General features: G+C 47.8%; 1 protein-coding gene and 1 long non-coding RNA gene across 7 annotated transcripts in view; one reads left to right on the forward strand and one right to left on the reverse strand.

The window, feature by feature from the left end:
* Positions 1 to 257: 257 nt before the first annotated feature.
* The window catches only part of CTCFL (CCCTC-binding factor like), a 30,185-nt gene continuing 9,004 nt past the window's right edge, over positions 258 to 21,438 (reverse strand). For 2 of the 5 annotated variants that reach the window (XM_072801533.1, XM_072801534.1), the window contains exons 6-11: positions 19,480 to 19,600; positions 17,866 to 18,015; positions 15,843 to 16,003; positions 12,843 to 13,025; positions 6,027 to 6,150; positions 258 to 1,868 (exon numbers count right to left, since the gene is read on the reverse strand). In XM_072801533.1, coding sequence (XP_072657634.1) covers positions 1,744 to 1,868; positions 6,027 to 6,150; positions 12,843 to 13,025; positions 15,843 to 16,003; positions 17,866 to 18,015; positions 19,480 to 19,600 — 864 coding nt within the window. In that variant the 3' untranslated portion in view covers positions 258 to 1,743. Of the gene's footprint in view, positions 1,869 to 6,026; positions 6,151 to 8,981; positions 11,771 to 12,842; positions 13,026 to 15,842; positions 16,004 to 17,865; positions 18,016 to 19,479; positions 19,601 to 21,438 lie in introns of those variants that run through there. The other 3 variants (XR_012018751.1, XM_072801535.1, XM_072801536.1) reach the window with 3 other exon arrangements.
* LOC140618687 (uncharacterized) lies at positions 16,817 to 21,366 on the forward strand. 2 transcript variants are annotated; one of them, XR_012018752.1, is made up of 2 exons: positions 16,817 to 17,350; positions 17,627 to 21,366. It is a non-coding gene; the product is annotated as an uncharacterized lncRNA (long non-coding RNA). The 2 variants fall into 2 exon arrangements; XR_012018753.1 differs by having other exon boundaries at positions 17,630 to 21,366.

A 21,438-nucleotide genomic window follows, 5' to 3' on the forward strand; every position in this document is an offset into this window, starting at 1 on the left:
GCAAAGGTGAAGATTTATTTTTTATTTTTTATTTTTTTAATTAATTAATTAATTGATTTTTAAAAAAGACTTTATTTATTCATGAGAGACAGAGAGAGGGAGGCAGAGACACAGGCAGAGGGAGAAGCAGGCTCCCTGCAGGACTGGATCCCAGGTCTCTAGGATCACACCCTGGGCTGCAGGCGGCGCTAAACTGCTGCGCCACCGGGGCTGCCCAGATTTTTTTTTTTTTTTAGAACCATCATTCTTATAAAACAAAGAGCAACTTTAAGTCATTTCATTTTATTAAGTTATGCAAAATATCCTTAAACAACAAATAAGGTGTTACAAAAATTCAGTCACAATAATAGCTTACAATAGGCTATAGAATTTAAGCCTCATTACGTGCACTCAATTAATATGCTGTCATGAAAAGAATATAATGCCCTTCCAGCTGGAAAGTGCTTCTACGTGTTCACTTTATACAGGGCTTTTGGACTTGGAAGACTGGCACGCCAGCATTTTAAGAATATGAGAGATGAGGGGGGAGTCCTTACACAAGGTACCTGTGTAGCAAATCATCGTGAAGCACGCTTTTAATATCTCACAACTTTATTTGCCAAATAGATTTCAATAAATCTGAAAAAGTGAAATGTGGGACCTATGGGTGATTTTATACCAGGAGGAGGAAAGTTCAGAGCAAAAACAACTGCTGAGGTAAGAGGAAAAGTATGAAAAAGATATCATTATAAACATGGGTACTAGTTAATTAGTTACTAGTTAATTAGTTACTAGTTAATTAGGTAATTGCTTAACTAGTTAATTAGGCACTAGTTAATTAGTACCAAAGAGGCATTTCGCAGGCTTCTCGACGCTGAGGAAAGTCTCTTCCACTGGCAAAGGAGAAATACTCACCAATTCTAGGGCATGACACACGAAGCACAAACTCTCCACGAGTACACATTTCATTATCAGTACACATTTCATTATGTTTCTTCTCACTCTGCTAATTATTTAAAACAGTATCAACAAAGTAGTTTTAACAAAACAGAAGAGTGATGAACTGTATAGTAGTAGGTGACAGTAGCTCACCAGGGAAATTTCACACCTGCCAGAAAACATAATTTAGGAGGAATACAAACTCAAAGTGAGCCTTGCCATACATCAAAGTAAAATAACTATGCATTACCATCTAATCTAGAGGATTCCATCTTCTACTCATTCCCCCCCACACACACTACTAAGATCTTTTTGTTGAATTTAGGACTAATTAAACGCATTACAGTAACTTTAAACTCTATGGAAAATTCATTTGTATTAAAATGGATATAATATCAGTTTTTTAGGTTTAGAAAATGCTATTTGGAATAGAAAGGGTGTGTACAATTTAACATATAGTCTCCCAGCTTTGGCTGTTTGCACTGAAGCACTAAAGAGTCTGTACGACAACTGAAATAACTAGTATCCCCCCCAAATCACTGCCCATTCATTGCAGGCCACCTTGCCAGTATCAAGTGAATGAATTGATAGGTTTGAGGTTTTATCCTCCAATTTAAGATCTAGGCCTTTTATAAAATACCTGCAATGTTTTTTTGAAATATCCAGTGAAAAACACATGCAAACAATTCCTGGCACTAACCTCAAACTTTGGAAAAACTGAGACCATCCATTGTCATGAACTTAATTGTTTCAAAGAGATTCTATGAAACTTCTAACTTGCTGAAGAGTTGACCCCTATAAACACGGGCTCTGAATCTCTGTCACTTATCCGTCACAGGTCACTTTGTTCAGGCCCTGGTTTCTGGCTGTGACGCCCCTGCAGCCGACAGGAGCCACCTCTCCCAGGTACTGTTGCACTCTCACAGCGGACACCTCCTTCGCGGCATCTTCTTGGAGAAAAGGAACAGGGTTTGGGCAAATCGAAAATAAAGTCAAGGAATCAGTGCATATACATTTCGGAAATAATCACTTGGTTTTTAAACACAGCAAAAGTCTTAGAAAAGGATTTTTTCCATTTATAAGACATCCATATAAGTATTCTGATGGCACCTATGTGCTTCAGGGGATTTTGCACCTCAGCCCTCTAGCTTTTAGGGCTGGATAATCTGCTGGGGGCTGTCCTGTGCATTGCACAGTGTTGGGAGCACACCCGGCCACTACCAGGGATGGGTGGATGCCAGAAGAATGCTCCTCCTCGCTTGTGACAACCAAAAAATGTTTCCAGGCACTGCCATATGTTTGCTGGGAAGCAGGATCGCTCCCGGCTGAGCAGGCTGAACGCGGATCCTGCGGACCTATATGGTGGCTGAGCTGCTTGCCCGTCTTGTTTTGGTGCTCACGGAAGAACACCACCAGCCTGAAAAAAAAGCCAGCTGCTCGCAGGGCACTTGTCCCTACTGCCAGCGAACACATGCAGAGTCAATTCGGGGTCACGCGTTGTGCTAGGCACCCAGCGTGAGCCACACCCAGATCCAGAACCATCCCTGCCCACCCTCCAGCAGCTTATAAAATAGTCAGCTCCACTTTGGGAGTTTAAAAATAGGTCACTGTAAATCCGATGATAGTCATCCCTCTACCCACTTCCCAAATTACTCCCCAAGAACACCCATGGGACTTCACCGCCTGCCCGGGAGCCCACCCTCCCCAAAGCTCCACCTCCTGTCGGGGCAAGGGTGGAAGATATGTTTGCTGGTGGTTTCCTGAAGCATCCTACGGGGCGTCCGGGGAGAGCACTAAGCTGCGTCTCACGGATGCAAAGGCTGAGCCACTGACGCAGCAAAGTAGAAGCCAGACCATTATCTGGATAATACAGGTCAAAAACCCTTGAAATGCAAATTAAGTATTTTTTGCCAACATAAGCCAGTGTACTCTTTCGATTCATGCTTTGTCTGGGGTGCGACAGCTGACCATCCCACATGCAAGATATGTTTTAATGCACCCAGTCCGTTTTTAACTGCTGTCCGTTTTTAAACCTCTGCTTGCCCACCTCTGCCCTCTGGAAGGCGAGCAGCAGGGCAGGCTGCCTCCTGGGTGCTCTGCATGACCTGGTCCGAGCGATGCCCCTGTTTCAGACACCGGTGTAGGTCCAGCGGGAGGGGGTGTAAACGTGGGTCCACTTTCATCCCTTTGATTTTGTTCATCATTAACTTCAGCGTCACTGTCCTGGAAGGGTTGGCTCGGCCGAGGAGTTGTCATCCCACCGCAGAGGCCCATGGCCAGCGTGGAGGCTCCTATGCTTTAACTCTGCTGCACTACAAGCAGGTCACCAACCAAGGGCGACATCTTCAAAAACTTTTCCGTCGTTCCCTATCATTCGGTCTCCTAGTGAAGGCTAGTCTTATTCAGACAGAATTTGGCCCAAGGTTTTTAGAGGCTTTAATAGATAATTAAAAGAAAACACTGCATTTAGATGTCAAGCGAGAGCCATCAGGTGCCTAATTAGCCGGGAAGTCACACATTTGTAGGGACATTATAGGGTCCCAGTTAGAGCATGGATCCCAGTAGCCTGGCCTCTGGATCCCGTTATGGTGGTTGGAAGATTTGAGGTGGATCGCACCTGTTTATTATCTTCTCCAATAAAGGGCTGTGTTCATTATTTGCTTGTTTGTTTTAGTGGGAATGAATGAACCCTGCTAACGCCAGGCCTGGTGTGGACTCGAGGGCCAGGCCCACCTTGGATGGGAGCTCAGTGTGGGTAGAGCTGGCACTTACTGAAGAATCAGATAAATGTGACGCCGAGCACCAGGTGGGGATGTGCAAAGCAGAGGCACAGCCTTGGGTGTATGTGAGATGGGGCTGACCGGTTCAGGGGTCAGAGCTGAGATCTCTGGGATCCAGAGGTGAGATCCTGGGGATCTGTGGGTGAGTCAGCAGGAATCTCACCTGGCTGGGACGGGTGGGATGCCGCTAGCCACACCCAAGGTCCCAGTCCTCAGAGCCCTGGGTGCACAGGGAAGGTGTTCAGGTGGTGGGTAGCAGGGACAGAGGGGAGAGGTGCTGAGATGGGGTCCTGGGCTTTGGGGAGACAGGGTGGATCCTGTCCTGTGTCTGTGGCCTTGAGAAGTGGGCGGGGGTGCTGCTAGTGTGTCTCATCTTCAAACACCAGCATGGATCAGGGTGGCGGGAGAGAACGAGGCTGAGGGTCAGAGCGAAGGAGAAAGGTGTCAAGACTTCAGTTGTAAATGGACTGAGATTGAGAGAGCGGAGAGGGGACACTCACCAGGCAGTGGGACACTCGCTCCCAGCCTGTGGGGGCTGCCTCGGGGCTGCAGTCCCAGATCACCAGGGACCTGCCACGGAGAAGGTGAGGGTCACCCAGGCAGGTATGGAAGTGGGTGCAGGTGTGGACACGGGGCCAGGTGTGGCGGTGGTTACAGGTATGGAGGTGGTGCCGCTGTGGATGCAAGGTGAGGTGAGAACAGCTGCGGGTAGGACAGGACAAGGTGAGGTGGCTGGGGAAGCCAGCGAAAACACCAGGAGGCTGGATGCATGCTGGGCAAGCGGGAGGGGAGAGGGTCAAGAGGGTGACCAGTCCGGGGTGCCACGGCGGCGGAACGTGGTAACAGGGAGCTTCTGGTGAGCTCAGTGGTGTGATGGAGCAGAGTAGACGGAGGGGCCTGGCAGGGGCAGGACTGAGTCCGTCGCGAACACGGTGGCAGTTTCATGGGCCAGGTGGGGTGGGCGTCGTGCAGGGGTTCATCTTTTCTTAGGACACTTGAGTGTGTTTAAGGCTGGCGGGCAGGAGAGGCTGGGTGCGGGCCACAGGCCAGTGGGAGAGGGCGGGGAAACATGGGGTTAGGGACAGGAAGGCAGTGCCAGGCAGCGTCACCACGGGCCTCAGACCTCAGATGGGAACGGCGAGGGGGGTGGGGCTCCTCCATAAAACTATGAAGAGTAGTATTTGATGACATCGTCAATGCAAAGACAAATCGGGTCCAGGCCGGAGTCGACATTTTTATATGTGTATTGTCACGTTCATTTCTCTTCTGGCTTCACCCCACACCCCGCAGGCCGACCTGTGCCTGGGGATGGGGAAGCCTGGGAGCTGGTGGAGGAAGGTCTGAACAGCTCGTAGTGGCCCAAAAGAGAACTCCAAAATATAGGGGATTTAAGAATGAGGATGTCATGCACACATTTTCCATTTGTTTTCGAGGTAACGTCGAGTGGTTTCCAATCGTGCTTTCCAGTTCTGAGACTCTCATATGACAGGAACGCAAAACACAGCACAATGCCTGCCTAAGAGTTAGGTCTGTCCCCTCGTGGCACAGAACCTTTCACAGGGCAGTGGGGACGCAGGCTTTTTGCCCTAACCTGGGAACCCACATCTGCCCCCCCTCCCCTGGCCGAGGATAAAGACTGTGATGCCCGTAATGGCCCCCAAAGAGATATGTCCACATCCTAACCCCGTTAACACCTGTGAACGTAACTTTCTGTGGAATAAGGATCTTTGAAGATATATAATTAGGTTAAGGATCTCAAGATGAGACATCCTGGATCTTGCAGGCACCACGACCAGGGACAAGTGTCCTTGGAAAGAAGAGGAGAGACAGAACAGGGAGGGAAGCTCAGGTGATGTGTCCACAAGCCAAGAGATGCTTGGAGCCACCAGAAGCTGGAAGAGGCAGGAGGGCATCTCCCCAAAACCTTCAGAGGGAGGTTTGACCCCCTGATGTAGGACGTCGGGGACCCAGAACTAAGAGGCAGTGGCCACTGCTGCAGCAGCCCCAGGACACGCACATGGCACCGGGCGCAGGTGACAGTCCACGGGCTTCCAGAGGGGGCAGCCTTCAGCCTCTCTAGACCCTCCCACCAGGACCCCCCCATCCCGTGATGTGCAGAAGCAATCACCCCCACCGTGCCAGTGCCCCGAGGTGGCAGGGGGCAGCAACAGAGCGGGGCCCGGGCCCAGGCCCAGGCCCAGGCACCTGTCGGGGCCCCGCACTTCGGGTGTCTGGGTGGGTGCCCTGCGCAGTAACACTCAGCACCCGAGGGGAGACACGGGGAAAATCACTCTCAAATTAAAATGTAGTTTGTTTAAAATGAGTTACCGTCTTTCTTTACTGCCGCCTCTTTCGGGCCGGCCGGCTTGCTCTTCATCCTTCCTGTTTTCCCCGAGGCAGCTGGCTTCCCTGGCCCCGCACTGCACTTCGCCAAGTGTCTCTGCATATTACTCTGTCGGAGAAATGACACAGAGCACGCGGTGGAGTCAGCAGCACCGAGGGAATGTCATTTAGAACGCCACGGGGAAAGGCCCGGGCGCAGGAAAGCAGGGGACATGGGCCTGGTTTATTCTTTCTTTCTTTCTTTTTGATTATTTATTTTGATTATTTCTTTCTTTCTTTTTGATTATTTTAGATCGAGAGAGAAAGAGAGGGTGCTGAGCAGAAAGAGAGTGGGCTGAGCAGAAAGAGTGGGCCAACGCAGGGCTCGAACCCAGGACCCCGGGATCATGACCAGAGCCAAAGGCAAGATGTTCAACCACTGAGCCACCCAGGTGCCCCCAAAAGGTAGATTTTTAAAAAGGGGGGGCCCCCTCTGTTGTGTTTAGGTCTAGCCAAAAGTGAGCTTATTTTGAATATATGTTATTTTTTTATCATAGAAGTCAACGAAAAGACATTTATTCTTCTAGAATGCATCTACTTTCCAAAGTGAGGCTTGATATTGAACCAGAAATTCAACAGATTGTCAATTTTAAGAAAATCAATAATATACCATATGAATTTTCCTGCCCTGCCAGCCTGCCAGCTTCTCTCCTGACCTACCATGCATGGGGTTACTGACTGGATATTCAATATTCTGAATTTAACAGCAAAGTCAGAGGTTCCCTGGTCAAGCCTATTAACAACGCATTCTTACATAGGAACACTTAGGATGATTTAAATGAAGCTAGAAATGTTTCACCATTTGGAAAATTCAGATGATACAGTGAGAAAGTGGTGATGTGTCATTCAATTTGCTGAAGATAGAAGGTCTCCCACCTAACTTCCACTCTGGCTCCAGTGTGATGCTCTGTGGGCCTGTCCTGGTTCATGGGAAGAAACAGAAGGATTCGCATGAAAGTGGAGGGGAGGATGTTGTAAGTTATTGAAACTTGTTCCATTTTGGGTTGGCAAACAATGGCCCAGGGGTCAAATCCAGCCGGCCAATGATTTTGTAAAACAAGTCTTCTGGAACGCTGCTGTGTCTGTACATTTACGAACTGTCTATGCCTGCTTTTGTGCTACAACATCACGCTTGAGTAGTTGGGCCAGAAACGGGTCTGCGAAGCTGAAACTATTACTACCTGGCCCTATACGGAAGAAAATTTGCCAACCCCTGATTTATATGATGATTATGCATCATCATAACTAAACTTTTCAGGGCCAAGGATTCCTCGGAGGATATGATGATCGCAGTGGCTCCTTCCAGCAAACCACAGACTCGTGCACATGGACACACAATCTCCCTCCAAATTCACAGAGTTCATGGCTAACGGCTCCGGACGTCGGCTTTGGGTTAATAAACAAACAACCCCTCCACCCCCCCCACACACATCCAGCCTTTAAAAAGTAAGTGTGCTAAGATCTTAAGTAACTGATACGACATTTAGGTTGTTTGGGGTGCAGGAGCAGAGCTGTATGACAGACGTGTGTCGGAGGGACGCTTCTCAAGAGAGGAGGGACCCAGCACTCGGAATCCCGAGCAGGAGTCCTCACCAGGAAGGAAGGACGGCCCGACGACCTGGTATGGAGACACACTTGACTACTGTGTGTTAAAGAATGGGAGTTTGTGAATGATGTGCTTTCTAAGAATTTAAATTGGATTCAAGTATCCAGAAGGGCACGTATTTCTCTATTTTTCAAGGCTTCGTATTTTGGGGCAGTTTCAGGTTCAGAGCATAATCGGGAGGGAGGGAGGGACTTCCCTTGTGCCCCCCGACCCCCCCCCGGCCCCCGCCACGCACAGCCTCCCCCATCATCACATCCCCACAACAGGGGGCACTTTTGTTATATTCGATGAACCGACGTGGACACATCACGATCACGAGCGCTCCTGCTGCTCCGCATCCTGGCCAGCATCCGGTGTCATCAGCGCTCCGGATTTTGGCCATTTTTGCTAGGTGTGTGGTGGCGTCTCGTTCTACTTGCATTTCCCTGCTGATGTACCATGTGGAGCATCCTTTCGTGTGCTTACTGGCCGCCTGGACCTCTTCTCTGGTGCGGGGTCTGTAAAAGTCCCGAGCCCATTTTGGCATCGGGTTACGTGTATGTGTTTTCGTAGGATTGCCTTGTAAGGGTTGTGTCTTCTGGACGACCGTCCTGTACCGGGGGGACCTCCGTGTGTCTTTTCTCCCTGTCTGTACCTTGCCTTCTCAGGTCAGAAGCTGTGCATTTTAGCGAAGGCCAGCTTGTCAATGATTTCTATAGAACTTTGTTCTCCTCCCTCACTACTGTGTTGGCTATGCTGGGTTTTTTGCGTCTCCACATAAACTCTAAAATCATTCTCTCGGTATTGGCAAAATCGTGCGCTGAGATTTTTTTAAAAGATTGATTTATGGGGGGGGGCATGGGAGGGGCTGGGGGAGGGAGAGAGCTGCCCCAGCAGACTCCTCGTTGAGCGCAGATTCCCATGACCCTGAGATCACGACGTGAACAGAAATCAAGACCCAGTCGCTCCCTGGCCTGAGCCACCCAGGCGCCCCCAATGTGCTGAGATTTTGATAGGAATCGCCCTGAATCTATAGACCCAGTTGTAAAGGAGTGACACCTCGGCATTATTTTCTTACCCATAAACATGGACTCTTTCTCCATTTATCCAGGTTTTCTTTGATTCCATTCACCAGGGCATCTTTCATTTCCATTGTAGGAATTTTTTTGTGGTTCTTTCACAGATTTCCATCTCTGCTGATGTCTGTTCTCGCGTGCCATCTGCTGTAGTCATTAGCGCCCTTAGCACGTTAATCAGATTTTTTTTTTAATTTTAAGATTTTATTTATTTATTCATAAGAGAGACTGAGAGAGAGGCAGAGACACAGGCAGAGGGAGAAGCAGGCCCCATGCAGGGAGCCTGATGTGGGACTCGATCCTAGGACTCCAGGATTACGCCCTGGGCTGAAGGCAGGTGCCAAACCGCTGAATCACTCAGGGATCCCTAATCAGGGTTGTTTTAAATTCCTGGTCGGACGATCCCAGCGTCCCTGCCACACCTGGTTTTACTGTTCCCTCCCTTCCAATTGTGATTTTGCCTTTTGGTGTGCCGGGTCACGTTTTCCTGGTAGCTGGACCTGACGCCCTGGGGCAAAGGAGCTGCTGTGAACCAGGCTTTAGTTAGTGGAGGGGAGGCGCGGGGAGGGCGTGATCTGTGGCCCGTGGCCTGGTCTCACTGTTTCCGTGAGCCGGGCCTCTGGACTGCGAGCCTCACAAGTGTTTCCCACCTCGGGTGGGACTGGATGGCTCTCGTGGGCTGGAGTTGGGTGTCTTCCTTCCGCCAGGTCTGTTAGCCTCTGATGACACCCCACTGGGTTAGACTCAGGTGAACTGGTTTCCCCAGAGGGAGACCTTGTTAGGGAGAATGGAGTGTTCTGGGCTGTTTCAGATGGCCTCCTCCCCATCCCCTGCTGGAAGGAAGCAGGAGGGATCCTTCTTCAGACACTCACCGTGGGAACCTGGTCGAGCTCCTGGTGGTAAAACTCACAGTACTGCGGGGGCCCCTCTGACTGGGCCCCGTTTTAACTCTCACACTTGTCCACCTGAGCCTCCAGCAAGTCCTCAATTCCACTCAGGTTTCCCACCCCGGCGCTGGCCCCCTGGAGGCCTCTGCCCACTGAGTGTCTGCCCTGGGCAGCCGTGACTCTGTGTCCACCTGTCTGTCTCCGTTCTTAGGGGCAGTGGTTGGCCCTGTGTCCTCTCCTCTCCCACACATCCTAGAAGAGTTGATTTCTCAATCTATTCAGGTTTTTACTTGTTCTTAGGACAGACTGGAGACTTCCAAGTGGAACTGGAAACGGGTTCTTTAATTTTTTTTAACAGCTTCATTGAGACTGAATTTGAAAACTATATAATGCGTCCATGTAAATTGGATAATTCTGTGGTTTATTCGCAGAGTCGTAAAACTACCACCACAATCAATTTTCGAACATTTCAAAAAGAAATCCTATTTCTTTTCACGGCAATCCAATTTCACGGCACTCTCTGTGTTCTCCTCCCCCAGCCCCTGGTAACTGCTAAGCTACTTTCTGCCTCTATGAACACTCTGGACATTTCCTAGAAAGGGAATCATATAATATATGACTTCTTTTAAGGTTCACCACGCTGTTGAATCTACCTGTACTTCATTTCTTTTAATGGCGGAGTGACATTTCGTTGTATGGACACACAATGTTTTATCTGTTTATCAGCTGACATACATCTGGGTAGTTTCTACTTTTTGGAGTTGTTATGAATAAGGCTGCTATGAAAATTTACGTACAAGTTTTCGTGTGGTCCTGTGTTTTCAGTTCTTTTGACTATATGCCTAGGAGAGGAATTGCTGGATCGTACGCCTACGGTATGTGCCACTTTCCGAAAACCAGCCAGACTGTCTTCCAAGGTGGTATCACCATTTTAAAATCCAACTGGCGATGTTAGGGGGCTCCGATTTTTCCACATATTTTGTTACCTGTCTTCTTTGATTGTAGCCACCCTCATGGCTGGCCCTAGGTGTTATTTTTTTTTTAAAGATTTTATTTATTTATTGACATAGAGAGAGAGGCAGAGACACAGGCAGAGGGAGAAGCAGGCTCCATGCAGGGAGCCCGATGTGGGACTCGATCCCGGGTCTCCAGGATCACACTCCAGGCTGCAGGCCGCGCCAAACCACTGTGCCACCAGGGCTGCCCGGCCCTAGGTGTTCTTGCCATGATTCCACTTTGTATCTTATCCTCAGCAACGAACGATGCTAAGCACCTTTTCATTTGTTTACAGGCCATCTGTATGTCTTGTTTGAAGAAATGTCTATTTAGATCCTTTGCCCATTTTTCATTGGATATTTATCTTTTTATCATGAAGTTGTCAGAAGTTTTATATATAGCTCACCTCATTTTACTGTACTCTGCTTTCCTGTACTTTGTAGGTATTGCATTTTTTTTGTTTTTGTTTTTTTTGTTTTTTGTTTTTTTTTACAAATTGAAGGTCTATAGCAATCTTGCATCGAGCAAGTCTACTGATGCTGTTTCCAGAAAAGCTTACACAATGTCTCTGCATCACACTTTGATAATTCTTGCAATATTTCAAACTTTTTCATTATAATTATATTTGTTAGGTGATTTGTGATCAGAGATTACAACTTCCTAAAAGCTCAAATGATGCTTAGCATTTTTTAGTTATAAGGTAATTTTAAATTAAAGTATATACTTGTTTTTAAGACATAATGCGACTGCACACTTAATAGACTAGAGCATAGTGTAAACGTAACTTTTACATGCACTGAGAAACCAAAACGTTCCTCTGACTCACTTTATTGCAACATGTGCTTTATGGTAGAACTAAGATGCACAGTATTTCCAAGGTATGCCTGTATTCTAGATGCAAGTTGAAACACACTTTCGTGAACGCAGGAAAAAGTTTCAAAACTACTGATTGGATGTTCCGAGGGATTCTATGAGGTGGATTCATTCTTTTTCTCCATTTTCTGGCTCTTCACACCCAAGGGCAGGTTCTTGGCCATGTTGACTCTTTGCAATGTTAACTCAGTAGGAACACGACCGTGTCTGGAGTGTTGCCACTACTTGTATTTGAAATGGCGAACTTCAGAGTATTGACGCTCCAGGATGACCCTACGCAACCCGGAAAAACCACAAAGAGGAAAGATAAAGCGTTCCCCCCCAGAAAAAGTGTCACTTTCAGATAATTCAAAACTTGCATAAAGCCAGCAGGGAGCATGGACATCGTCTAGGGACCTGGCTCATCATCTGTGGTGGTTTTTCTACAAGTTCCACATGCTTCCTTTAAAAAGGAACCTTGATCCCCCGCCTCTTGAATCTTGGCTGGACCTAGTGATTCGTTCATAACGAATAGAAGTAAGGGGTCACTTTTAAAACCAGGTGACAAAAGGCACAGCGGCTTCCCCCTCGCTCTGTCTCACTTGCTCTGGCTCATGAGGACACTGGAGCAGCCCAACGGAGAGGTCTATGTGGTGAGAACATGGCCAACAGCCATGGGAGGGGGCGTCATCTTGGGACTGGAGCCCCCACCCCCACCACGCCTGGGGTGATGCAGCCCCCAGTGGACAACATGTGGACTGTAACCTCGTGAGACAGTGGGCCAGACCCACTCAGCTAAGTCCCTCCCAAATTCTTGCCCGAGAAAAAAAATGTGTGCTAATAAATGTTTAAGTTACTATGTTTTGAGGTCGTTTGTTGTATAGCAATAGAGAACTAATACGGCGCCTAAAAAAAAAAAAATATCACAGAAGACTAAACGTATTTCTTAGCAGAGTTCCAACAACGCTGTTCTAAGAACATCTCTGAGATGTTCCGAAAATTGCATTCTCTCTGTGAAGCAGCCTAAATCTAATTCACAGGAACAATGTTAAAATGTTACACTCAAAGCAGGGGTTCTTGCAGATTCTGGGGAATATGAGAATTCCCTGAAACTGTTTGCGAAGTTTTGTTTGTAGATTCGTCTTTTTTTTTTTTTTTTTCACGGAAGGAGAGACCACACTTTCATAAGATTTTCAAGAGCTTTGTGACTCCAAAAAACTAATAAGCACTTCCCTGAGGCAGGGTGGATGCCATCTTCGGCCCCGGCAAGTTTCTATAATTGGGTTTGAACTCCCCGAGTGTGTCAGCGCCTGTGAAGCAGAGGAACCTCTTGGAGGAGGATTTCCTGTGACTTAAGTAAGCTTACCCAGCGGGAGAAGCCTTTGCCACACTTGGGGCATTCGTAAACGGTCGGGATGAAATTTGTATCATGGTATTTCTTGAAGTGCACGTTTAGAAGTTGCTTCTGTCGGAAACATTTATTGCAGGAGAGGCAGGTAAATGGTTTCTCGCCGGTGTGGGTACGTATGTGGACGGTCATATGACGTTCCTGGGAGGGAAGGGAGGGAACACAAGCAGTTTAGCTACTTACGGGGATTTTTTTTAGTCCTTGACATTTTCTATTATATGCCTTTCCTCCCTCTCCAAAGACGAGTATGTGATTAAGAAAAATCACAGCACATACACTGTCAGCCTGGGGCTGCTACGGTGACAGCAGTCTGGCCAGCTGTGACACAGACTTGTGCACCGTCCCTGCCATCAGGCCACCAGCGGGTCGTGCAGCCCCTTGGGGCATGTGGTGGAATGTTCCTTGGGGAGTGAAATGATAAACTTCTGTCGCTCCAAGAGAGCTCATGGATTTGCAGCCCGACTTCTATAACTATTTGCAACGACCTGAGTTTACGGAGGGCAGATAGAACCTGCACACTTAAAATCTAATGTCAGAGGGGCACTGGGGTGGCTTGGTTAACATCCGACTCTTGGTTTCGGCTCAGGTCATTATCTCGGGGTTGTGGGATCCAGCCCTGCATTAGGCTCCCTGCTCAGTGGGGAGTCTCCTGCTGCCCCTCATCCTGCTCACGCTCTCTCTCTTTCTTGAATAAATACATCTTTTTTTTTTTTTTAATAAATACATCTTTAAAAACTTTTTAAACAAATCCAATGTCAGAGTTTCAATTCAGTGGCTATTTGGGGCTGGAAGTACATTAAGCATTTAAACATTTCCCCTCCTACTTCCTGATAAATACTAGGACGCATCTTAATATCTCTTTAAAAGCTTAAAAGTGATAACAACTGTTCTTAGCAAAGAAATAACCAGAGATTTTAACTAATATTTACATGAGTTAATAATTTAGAAAAAGCCAGGTGCAGATATAAAGTCAAGCAAAAGTACTAATTTTATCTGTTTTACTTAAATGCTATGATCACACAAGGGAGATACACACTCATGTCGACATCACTGTTCACAGCAGAACCGACTGTGATTCTCCAAGGCTCTCTCTCAAGGGCACCCTCTTTCTCAAATGCCTGTCCTCTCTCCCTCCTTCCAGGACAGCGTGGTGCCCCGTGGGACCATGATGAACTCATTCCGGGGAGGTATGAGCCACACTGTCCTGGGAGGAGGGGGAGAGGACAGGCATGGCGGGGGGGGGGGGGGGGGGGGAAGAAGGTTCTTTTTGTATTCCATCACTTAAAAATCCCCTGATCTGATACTTTGCATGAATTTTTTACCTACACGTGATTTTGTGATATAAGAGACTGATCAGTCATTTGGCAAACATCAGTTTACTGAGTCATGGAGAGCTTCTAAATGCTGACACATTTCATAACGCTCTATTAAAAAAAATGCTTTCTTAAAATCACTCCAATCTCACTAAAAAAGCCTTAAAGTGTTAGAAAGCTGTCGAACTCATGGTGGTGGCTACACAAATTTCTAATTGTTAGTTTTCTCTTGACAGCTGAAATCATATCCTCGGCAACACATTTTCCTCGAAGTGATGGACTCGCTGTATTTATTTTCAAGAAAAAGGCATGGAGTCCTGCCAAATGTCTCAGACTGAAGCAGTGGAGTCCATCACTTGCATTTTCAAGTGAAAACAGTGGTTAGTGAAAGAGTGGCTAGTTGAGCTGGCAACGCCAACAACGCCACTTGAGCTTCCCTCCAGACAACTGCTGCGCTCCGGAAGATGGTGGAGGAGCTTCATCGTTACAAGTATTCAGGGTCAAGACTGAATGTAGCTGGTAATTGTTCCTGCCTCAACAAGGACATTCTTTTTTTTTTTTTTTTCATTCAGAGGTGGAGAGAGAGGCAGGCAGAGAGGCAGAGACACAGGCAGAGGGAGAAGCAGGCTCCATGCAGGGAGCCCGATGTGGGACTCGATCCCAGGTCTCCAAGATCACACCCCAGGCTGCAGGCGGTGCTAAACCGCTGCACCACCGGGGCTGCCCAACAAGGACATTCTTAAATAAAACTGCCTTTTATCTTTAGTCCAGCACAAGACGGCGAGAAGAACACAGCCCAGACTAGTCCTGCCTGGTGTCTCTGCTCTGCTTTGTTCTGAGGCACCTCTGCTGCTTTGGCACCATCATGGCCCATGTCAACATAGTGAAAAGGGCAAATAATGCCCTGGTGTTAATTCATTAGCTAAAGATAACTTTGATCTTAGGGCCCTGACTGGTTTCAAGGACATGCAGAGGTCTGTAAGCTATACTTTCTTTTAAAAAATATTTTATTTAATTATTTTAGAGAGGAAGAGAGAGAGTGTGATGCACACGTGGATGGAGGGGCAGAGGGAGAGGGGAAAACCCGAAGCCAACTCCTCACTGAGTATGGAGCCTGACACGGGGCTCCACCTCAGGACTCTTAAGATCATGACCTGAGCTTAAGCCAAAAGTCAGACTCTTAATCAACTGAGCCACCCAGGTGTCCCTGTAAACTACACTTTTAGGAACCATAACTTTGAAATATTGGCCCCAGACTGCTTACTGCTTTCTGGTTATTCTGAATACACTCTTTCAGGAAAGCATGACTTTTATCAGTATTTTTTATTTCTTCTTTCTTTCTTTCTTTCTTTCTTTCTTTCTTTCTTTCTTTCTTTCTTTCCTTTATTTATTCATGAGAGACACAGAGAGAGAGGCAGAGACACAGGCAGAGAGAGAAGCAGGCTCCTGTGGGGAGCCTAATGTAGGACTTGATCCCGGGACTCTGGGATCACGCCTGAGCCAAAGGCAGATGCTCAACCACTGAGCCACCCAGGTGCCCCTTTTTTTCAGTATTTTCAAAGTGACAGAGAATCCCCTTCCAACCACCCCTGCTTCCGTATACCACTGCCTTCCTCCATCTCCTAAACCCCCTGAAATGTAGTACCTGCTTGCAGGCATAACTGCAGTGTTCACATTTGAATCTTTTCTCATTTTTATGGGTTTTCTGGTGCTGAATGAGGGCATAGCGTTCATGGAAGACAGAAGAACAGTAGTGGCACTTCATCTCCATGGCTTTGTAAGTATGCAAGTTGCTCAAGTGGACACCTAAAACCAGTGATAGAACGTTAGGCGCTGAGATGGTATTATTTCTCTCCCGGGTCCTCTGTGTCAGTGCTTCTCCATCTCAGCACTATTAGCACTTGGAGCTGATTTCTTTTGGGGTGGGCTGTCCTGTGCCCTGGAGAAGTGTAGCGGCATTCCTGGCTTCCACCCACTAGATACCAGCAGCATCCTTTCCTGTGACAACCAGAATGCCTCCAGATAGTGCCAACTGTCTCCTAGGGAATGAAACCATTCCCTGCTGGGTGCTGCTCAAAATGTACCTCACGCTGACAACTCAACCGAATCCCCTTTCACTACAGAGTGAGACGGCACTGAAGGTGGGGCATGTTGCATATTGGACCTAACGTGTTCATTTAATGAAGCGCCCTGAGAGCTTTATCACGGTGTGGGCAGGTCTTTAGGATGATGTTAAGGTGGTTTTGCATAACAGAGCTATAACGTCTCTATTTTTACTTAAAAAAATTCCAGATGTTCTGTTAGAAGTCAATGCCCTGTTTGTTTTTCCTGTGTTGTAACTGACCTAGGACCTGTCGTAAGGTCTGATGGGACATGCTCTAGAATAATTCCTGCCGAACCGAGTCTAACGCATGGTGGTTTGTGGTCCTTTGTGTAAAAGGCCAAACCCCAGTGGATGACTGGAGGAGGTACACCCTAGACATGCTGACTCAGTCACAGAGGAGCCTGATTTCTCCCATTGTGGCAGGAAAGAAGACCCTGCTGGTTCACAAAGCATCATACGGGGTATGCGGAGTGGGCCGCCTACCAGGGTGAGGTGTAACCTCCATCACTTTGTCCTGTGGTCAAAGTCTTGTTTCCTTTTTGGGCAATAGGCCTGTGGCCCTTGGGTCCTACAAGGTCCCACTGGGCTATGTTTTCTGGCATGCAGGCAACTATAGGAACATTGACAGAATGTTCCAGGTTAAAAAAAAAAATGTTAAGGCTTCATCAAACACCCTCACTCTTTCAGAAATGTTCTCAAAATGACACACCTTGTCACCAGGCTTTCTCCGGGCAAATTGGTGACTTGTGTTTGGGCCACCGTGTTCTGATCATCACGTGTTCCACACTTTGGAAAGAGATATAAGATCATGGAACATGGAAGGCCCGGGAAACCCCAAAACTGAGAGGCTCATTCATTCATGGTTGCTGCTACTTCTAGATCCTGCCTGGCTTTCCTGGAGGGCAGGATAAAACCCCAAACTCCTAAATCTGCCCTTCAGAGTCACTCACAGTTAGTTCCATTCTTGCTCCGTGGCGTGGTGTGTCATTAAGAGGGCGTACGATGTCACTGCAAGGATTTCAGGCCAGAGGCTGGCCTCTTTTATTCAGGTGAGTTCCTTAAGGGGAGGGCTGTTTTGGTGCTTCTTTTTGTAACCTCAGCTCCCTGAACTCTTTAGTAAGAGTCTAAGGAAGGTTTGCAGTGATAACTGGTGAGATTAATAGTGTCAGAACTACTACCTGGCACCCGGGCACCTCCTAGCTTGCCTTGAGGCAGCTCACTCTGTGTCTAAGCCCCTTCATCATCAGTAAAAACGGGCCCGGTACGGAATAAACCAGTATCTGTGGACACGTTTTAGGAGCTGAACTACCTGTGTGATTGCTCAGCAGGTGCACCCAGAACTGAGCGGCTCCAAAAACAAGCCATGAGACGGCACTTCTGCAATCTCGCCACTAGATGGGGCCACAGGACCTCTGGAAAAACCCACCCTTTCCTGTTGCTGGTCCCGCAAGGCCAGCTGCCTCCTGGTCACCAGCCCTGGGATCCACAGGTTTCCAGGCTGTGCCCCGCCCCGAGAGACAACAGATACCGTAATTAAAAGAAGTTCATTAAGCCAGACACTCACGCAGGTCACTCTTCCTGGCGATGATGGTGTCACAGTGCGGACACTGGTATTTGGGGACATTCTCGCTGTGCTTCTGTAGAATGTGTATTTTCATGGTGCCACTCTGGGTGAAGCGTGCGTGGCACACGTGGCATTCGTAGGGCTTCTCCCCTGTGACACGGATGAACAAAAGTGACCCTCTGCACGGTGGCTGCACCCAGCAAGCCCTGATCCTCTCCAAAGGTCATGAGAGCCGAAAGCTTTTCTTTTATTCCCAGGGTCCCTTCTCAGTGCCTTCCCTGTACACTTAGCTCCATAATTAGTGCCAGATGCCTACATCAAGCCCAGACACGTGACAGCAGGTACAGCCGTGTGGACAGTCGTCCAAACAGGCAGCTCCCCGAACATCTCGTGGCTACTGCTCTGTTAGCTACCCAGTTCCCTGGTATAAAGAACCGAGACACACACCTAAACATATTCTTTATATATATATATATATATATATATATATATATATATATATACACACACACACACACATAGTAAAAGCTATATTATATAAAAATATAAAGTAAATGGCATATAGTCCACTAATTCCACTTCTGGGTATTTACGCAAAGGAAACAAAAACAGTACTTTGGAAAGATATATGCCCCCCTATGTTGACTGCAGCATTATTGACAAGACTTGAAATACGGAAGCAGCCCAACTCTCCACCGGTAGGTGAATGGATAAAAAAGATGTGAGATTTTATATCTATCTCTCTATCATCTATCTATCTATCTACCTATCTATCTGAGATATATGAGATATATATATAAATGTATATACACGCACACACACAAAGGAATATTGCTCAGCCATAAAAAAAGAATGAAATCTTGCCACTTGCAATGATATGGATGGACCTGGAGGGGGTTTTGCTGAGTGAAAAAGTCAGGCAGGGAAAGACACCCTATGGTTTCACTTAGATGTGGGATCTACATAACAAAATCAACGAAACAGACTCATAAATACAGACAACTGGTGGTTGCCACAGGAGATGGGAGTTGAGGGACGGGCCGTCGGATGCAGGGGATTAGGAGGTCTGAACTTTCCGTTAGATAATAAATAAGTCCTGGGGATGAACAGCACAGCACGGGGAATGTGGTCAATAGTACCGTAATCGTGTGGTAGGCGTCACCTCGTACAGTGGCAGAAGGTGAGCATCACGTCAAGTATGTGACAATACCGTCACCATGTGGTACCCCTGAAGCTAGTGTCTATGTCAGCTTCAGGTCCACTAAAAATAAATAAAAAGTAAAGTAAGCGCATCACGAAAGCAGAACGCTTTACGTCTTGCCTTGCAATTGGAGGTCCCGTGAAGCAGGTGACTTTTAAAACCCCGACAACCCTACAGAGGCAAACACGTGGCAGCGTTCCACTTCTCCCCGTGGGGTCACAGCCCGGCATTCACGTGGGCTCCCCCAGTGCTAAGTACATGCAAAGGTGCAGACCCAAATCCCCACCTCGGAAAGGATGGAGAAACGCGCTTCGACATCGGAGCTTTAACTGTGCCGCAAGGAACCTTCTGCACGGCTCGCTTGAACCTGGGGGAGCCTGTGCTGCTGTCGCGGGGCTTGGGGCACGCGTTACCTGAGTGCGTCCTCATGTGGCGCTTCAGCTTGTAGGTGTCCTTGCTGGCGTAGCTGCACAGGAGGCACTGGAAGGGACGCTCCCCGGTGTGCGAGCGGATGTGGCGCTTCAGCTTACTCGCCTGGTGGACAAATGAAGGGCATTGAGGGCCATCGGCACTTAAAAGTCCTAAGAGCCTTCAATTAATCAGCATGATCAAAGATCTGGAAATTGGTCAGATGTTAGGGTCAGGGCGGATTTCACACACTGAAAACTGGGAACCCGTCTTTACTTTTTATTTTCCGCGGTGGATGTTGTTCTCCATTTGATGTGTGCGTATAAGGCCCTTTGTGGATAACGAGCAGTAATTTCGAAAGACTCTCGACTCAACTTCCCTTTACAAAGGGAGAATTGAGGTCTAGCCGCTCGGAGCCGTACACGCACTGATTTTCATTTCCAAGGCAACATACATTCAATAGTGCAAAGTTGGGATCACGCAGCAGCGCGCGGAGGCCAGGAGACTTCTGTTCGCATAAATAAAGCCGGGGCCTTGAAACGGCGGGTCTTTAATGGACCAGCATCCTTAAGAGGTGCTTCACAGTTCTGTGGACCCTAAATGGCCCATGAATGGAGGAAGGCTGTCGCTGTCAACTAAGGACAAGTTCTAGGTGTTAGGGGTTTCTTTAGAAGAAGAAACTTCAAAGTAAAAGGAAGCAAAGTCTAATTTGATTAATTACATATCCCAGGCAATTAATTAAAAGGCAAACCACATATTCCCTCTCGTTTGATCATTTTCTGCCTGTCTGTCTGATCACCTTCTAGAACTTGTTCTTCTTCTGTAAACACTTACAGCAGGCCCTTATCTGCCTGCAGCAGAACACAGGGCAATCAGCCACACTTGGGCGACAGATGTCGGAAAGCCTGCGTCAGCCCTGCCTTCGATCTCAGGAAGGCTACGCTTCGTCTGACTCCCCAGTATGGGACAAGCATACGTAAGCCTGGAGAACATTCAAGAACTGCAGAAGTCTTAGAATGGACGATGAGGTCCACACCGAAAACTTCAGCTTAGATTTTTAGAAGGAAACTGGAAGTCTTCGAGTATATGAGAAGACAAAATAAAAAGTTTTAACAGCTCCAGCACGAAAGGCGTGATGAGCAGTGGGAGCAGCAAAGGCAGCTGTGCACAGATGTCCTCTGTGGCTCCGAAGGGAGCAGGGGACGAGGGGTGTTCACAAGCTTCCAGGAGTGTTGTGAGGTGCCCACAGCCTCTCTGCATCCCTGCTGGCCCCAGCGTCGAGAGATGGTGCTGGGGGAGCTTAGGCTATGTCCCCCTCTTAAAACAGCAACGGGGCAGGGCTTGGAAACTGTACAGAAAGGATGATGGCAGTGGCAGAGGGTCCCTACGGTGAGGCCGACCACCCCTCGGGTTGTGTGATGGCTGCCCACCCCCCGAGGAGGGTCTCCACCAACATGCAAGCCAGGCACCAACATGGGGGCCTCTTGGGGCCTAGGATTCTCAGGTGGCTTTGTACTTTGAAATCTTCACTGTGGGTTTCTATCCAGAGCCATCACCTTTAACTCCGAAGACAATTTTTAAAAATAGTAATAGTGGGAAAAAATTCTTGGAACCCAATCCTGACCCTGTCCGTGAGCTTCCCTCATTTGCGAAATATGGTTGCATCATGACTGCATTTAAACTTCAACCCTCCCCTTTAACTCCGTTCGTGGGAGTGTGCGATTCCTTTCCCAACTGGGCTCGGACTCAGGACCCAGCATGTATGCTGACGGAGCTGTTCATTGTAGACAAGTGGCTTTGTAAAGTTAAGTGTTGCATTAGGCTGTCATTTCATTTGGGGTGTGGTCGAGCTTGCCTGAAGGTACAAATAAAACGTTGAAATGACCGTGTCACATCACTGACATTTAAGAAAGGTGGTCTTTCTGTAATTAAGAGAGGAAATGGGCCCTGTCTGAACCTTCAAA

The sequence above is a fragment of the Canis lupus genome, chromosome 26 (genome assembly GCF_048164855.1).
Source record: "Canis lupus baileyi chromosome 26, mCanLup2.hap1, whole genome shotgun sequence".
In the NCBI taxonomy this organism is placed as follows: domain Eukaryota; kingdom Metazoa; phylum Chordata; class Mammalia; order Carnivora; family Canidae; genus Canis; species Canis lupus.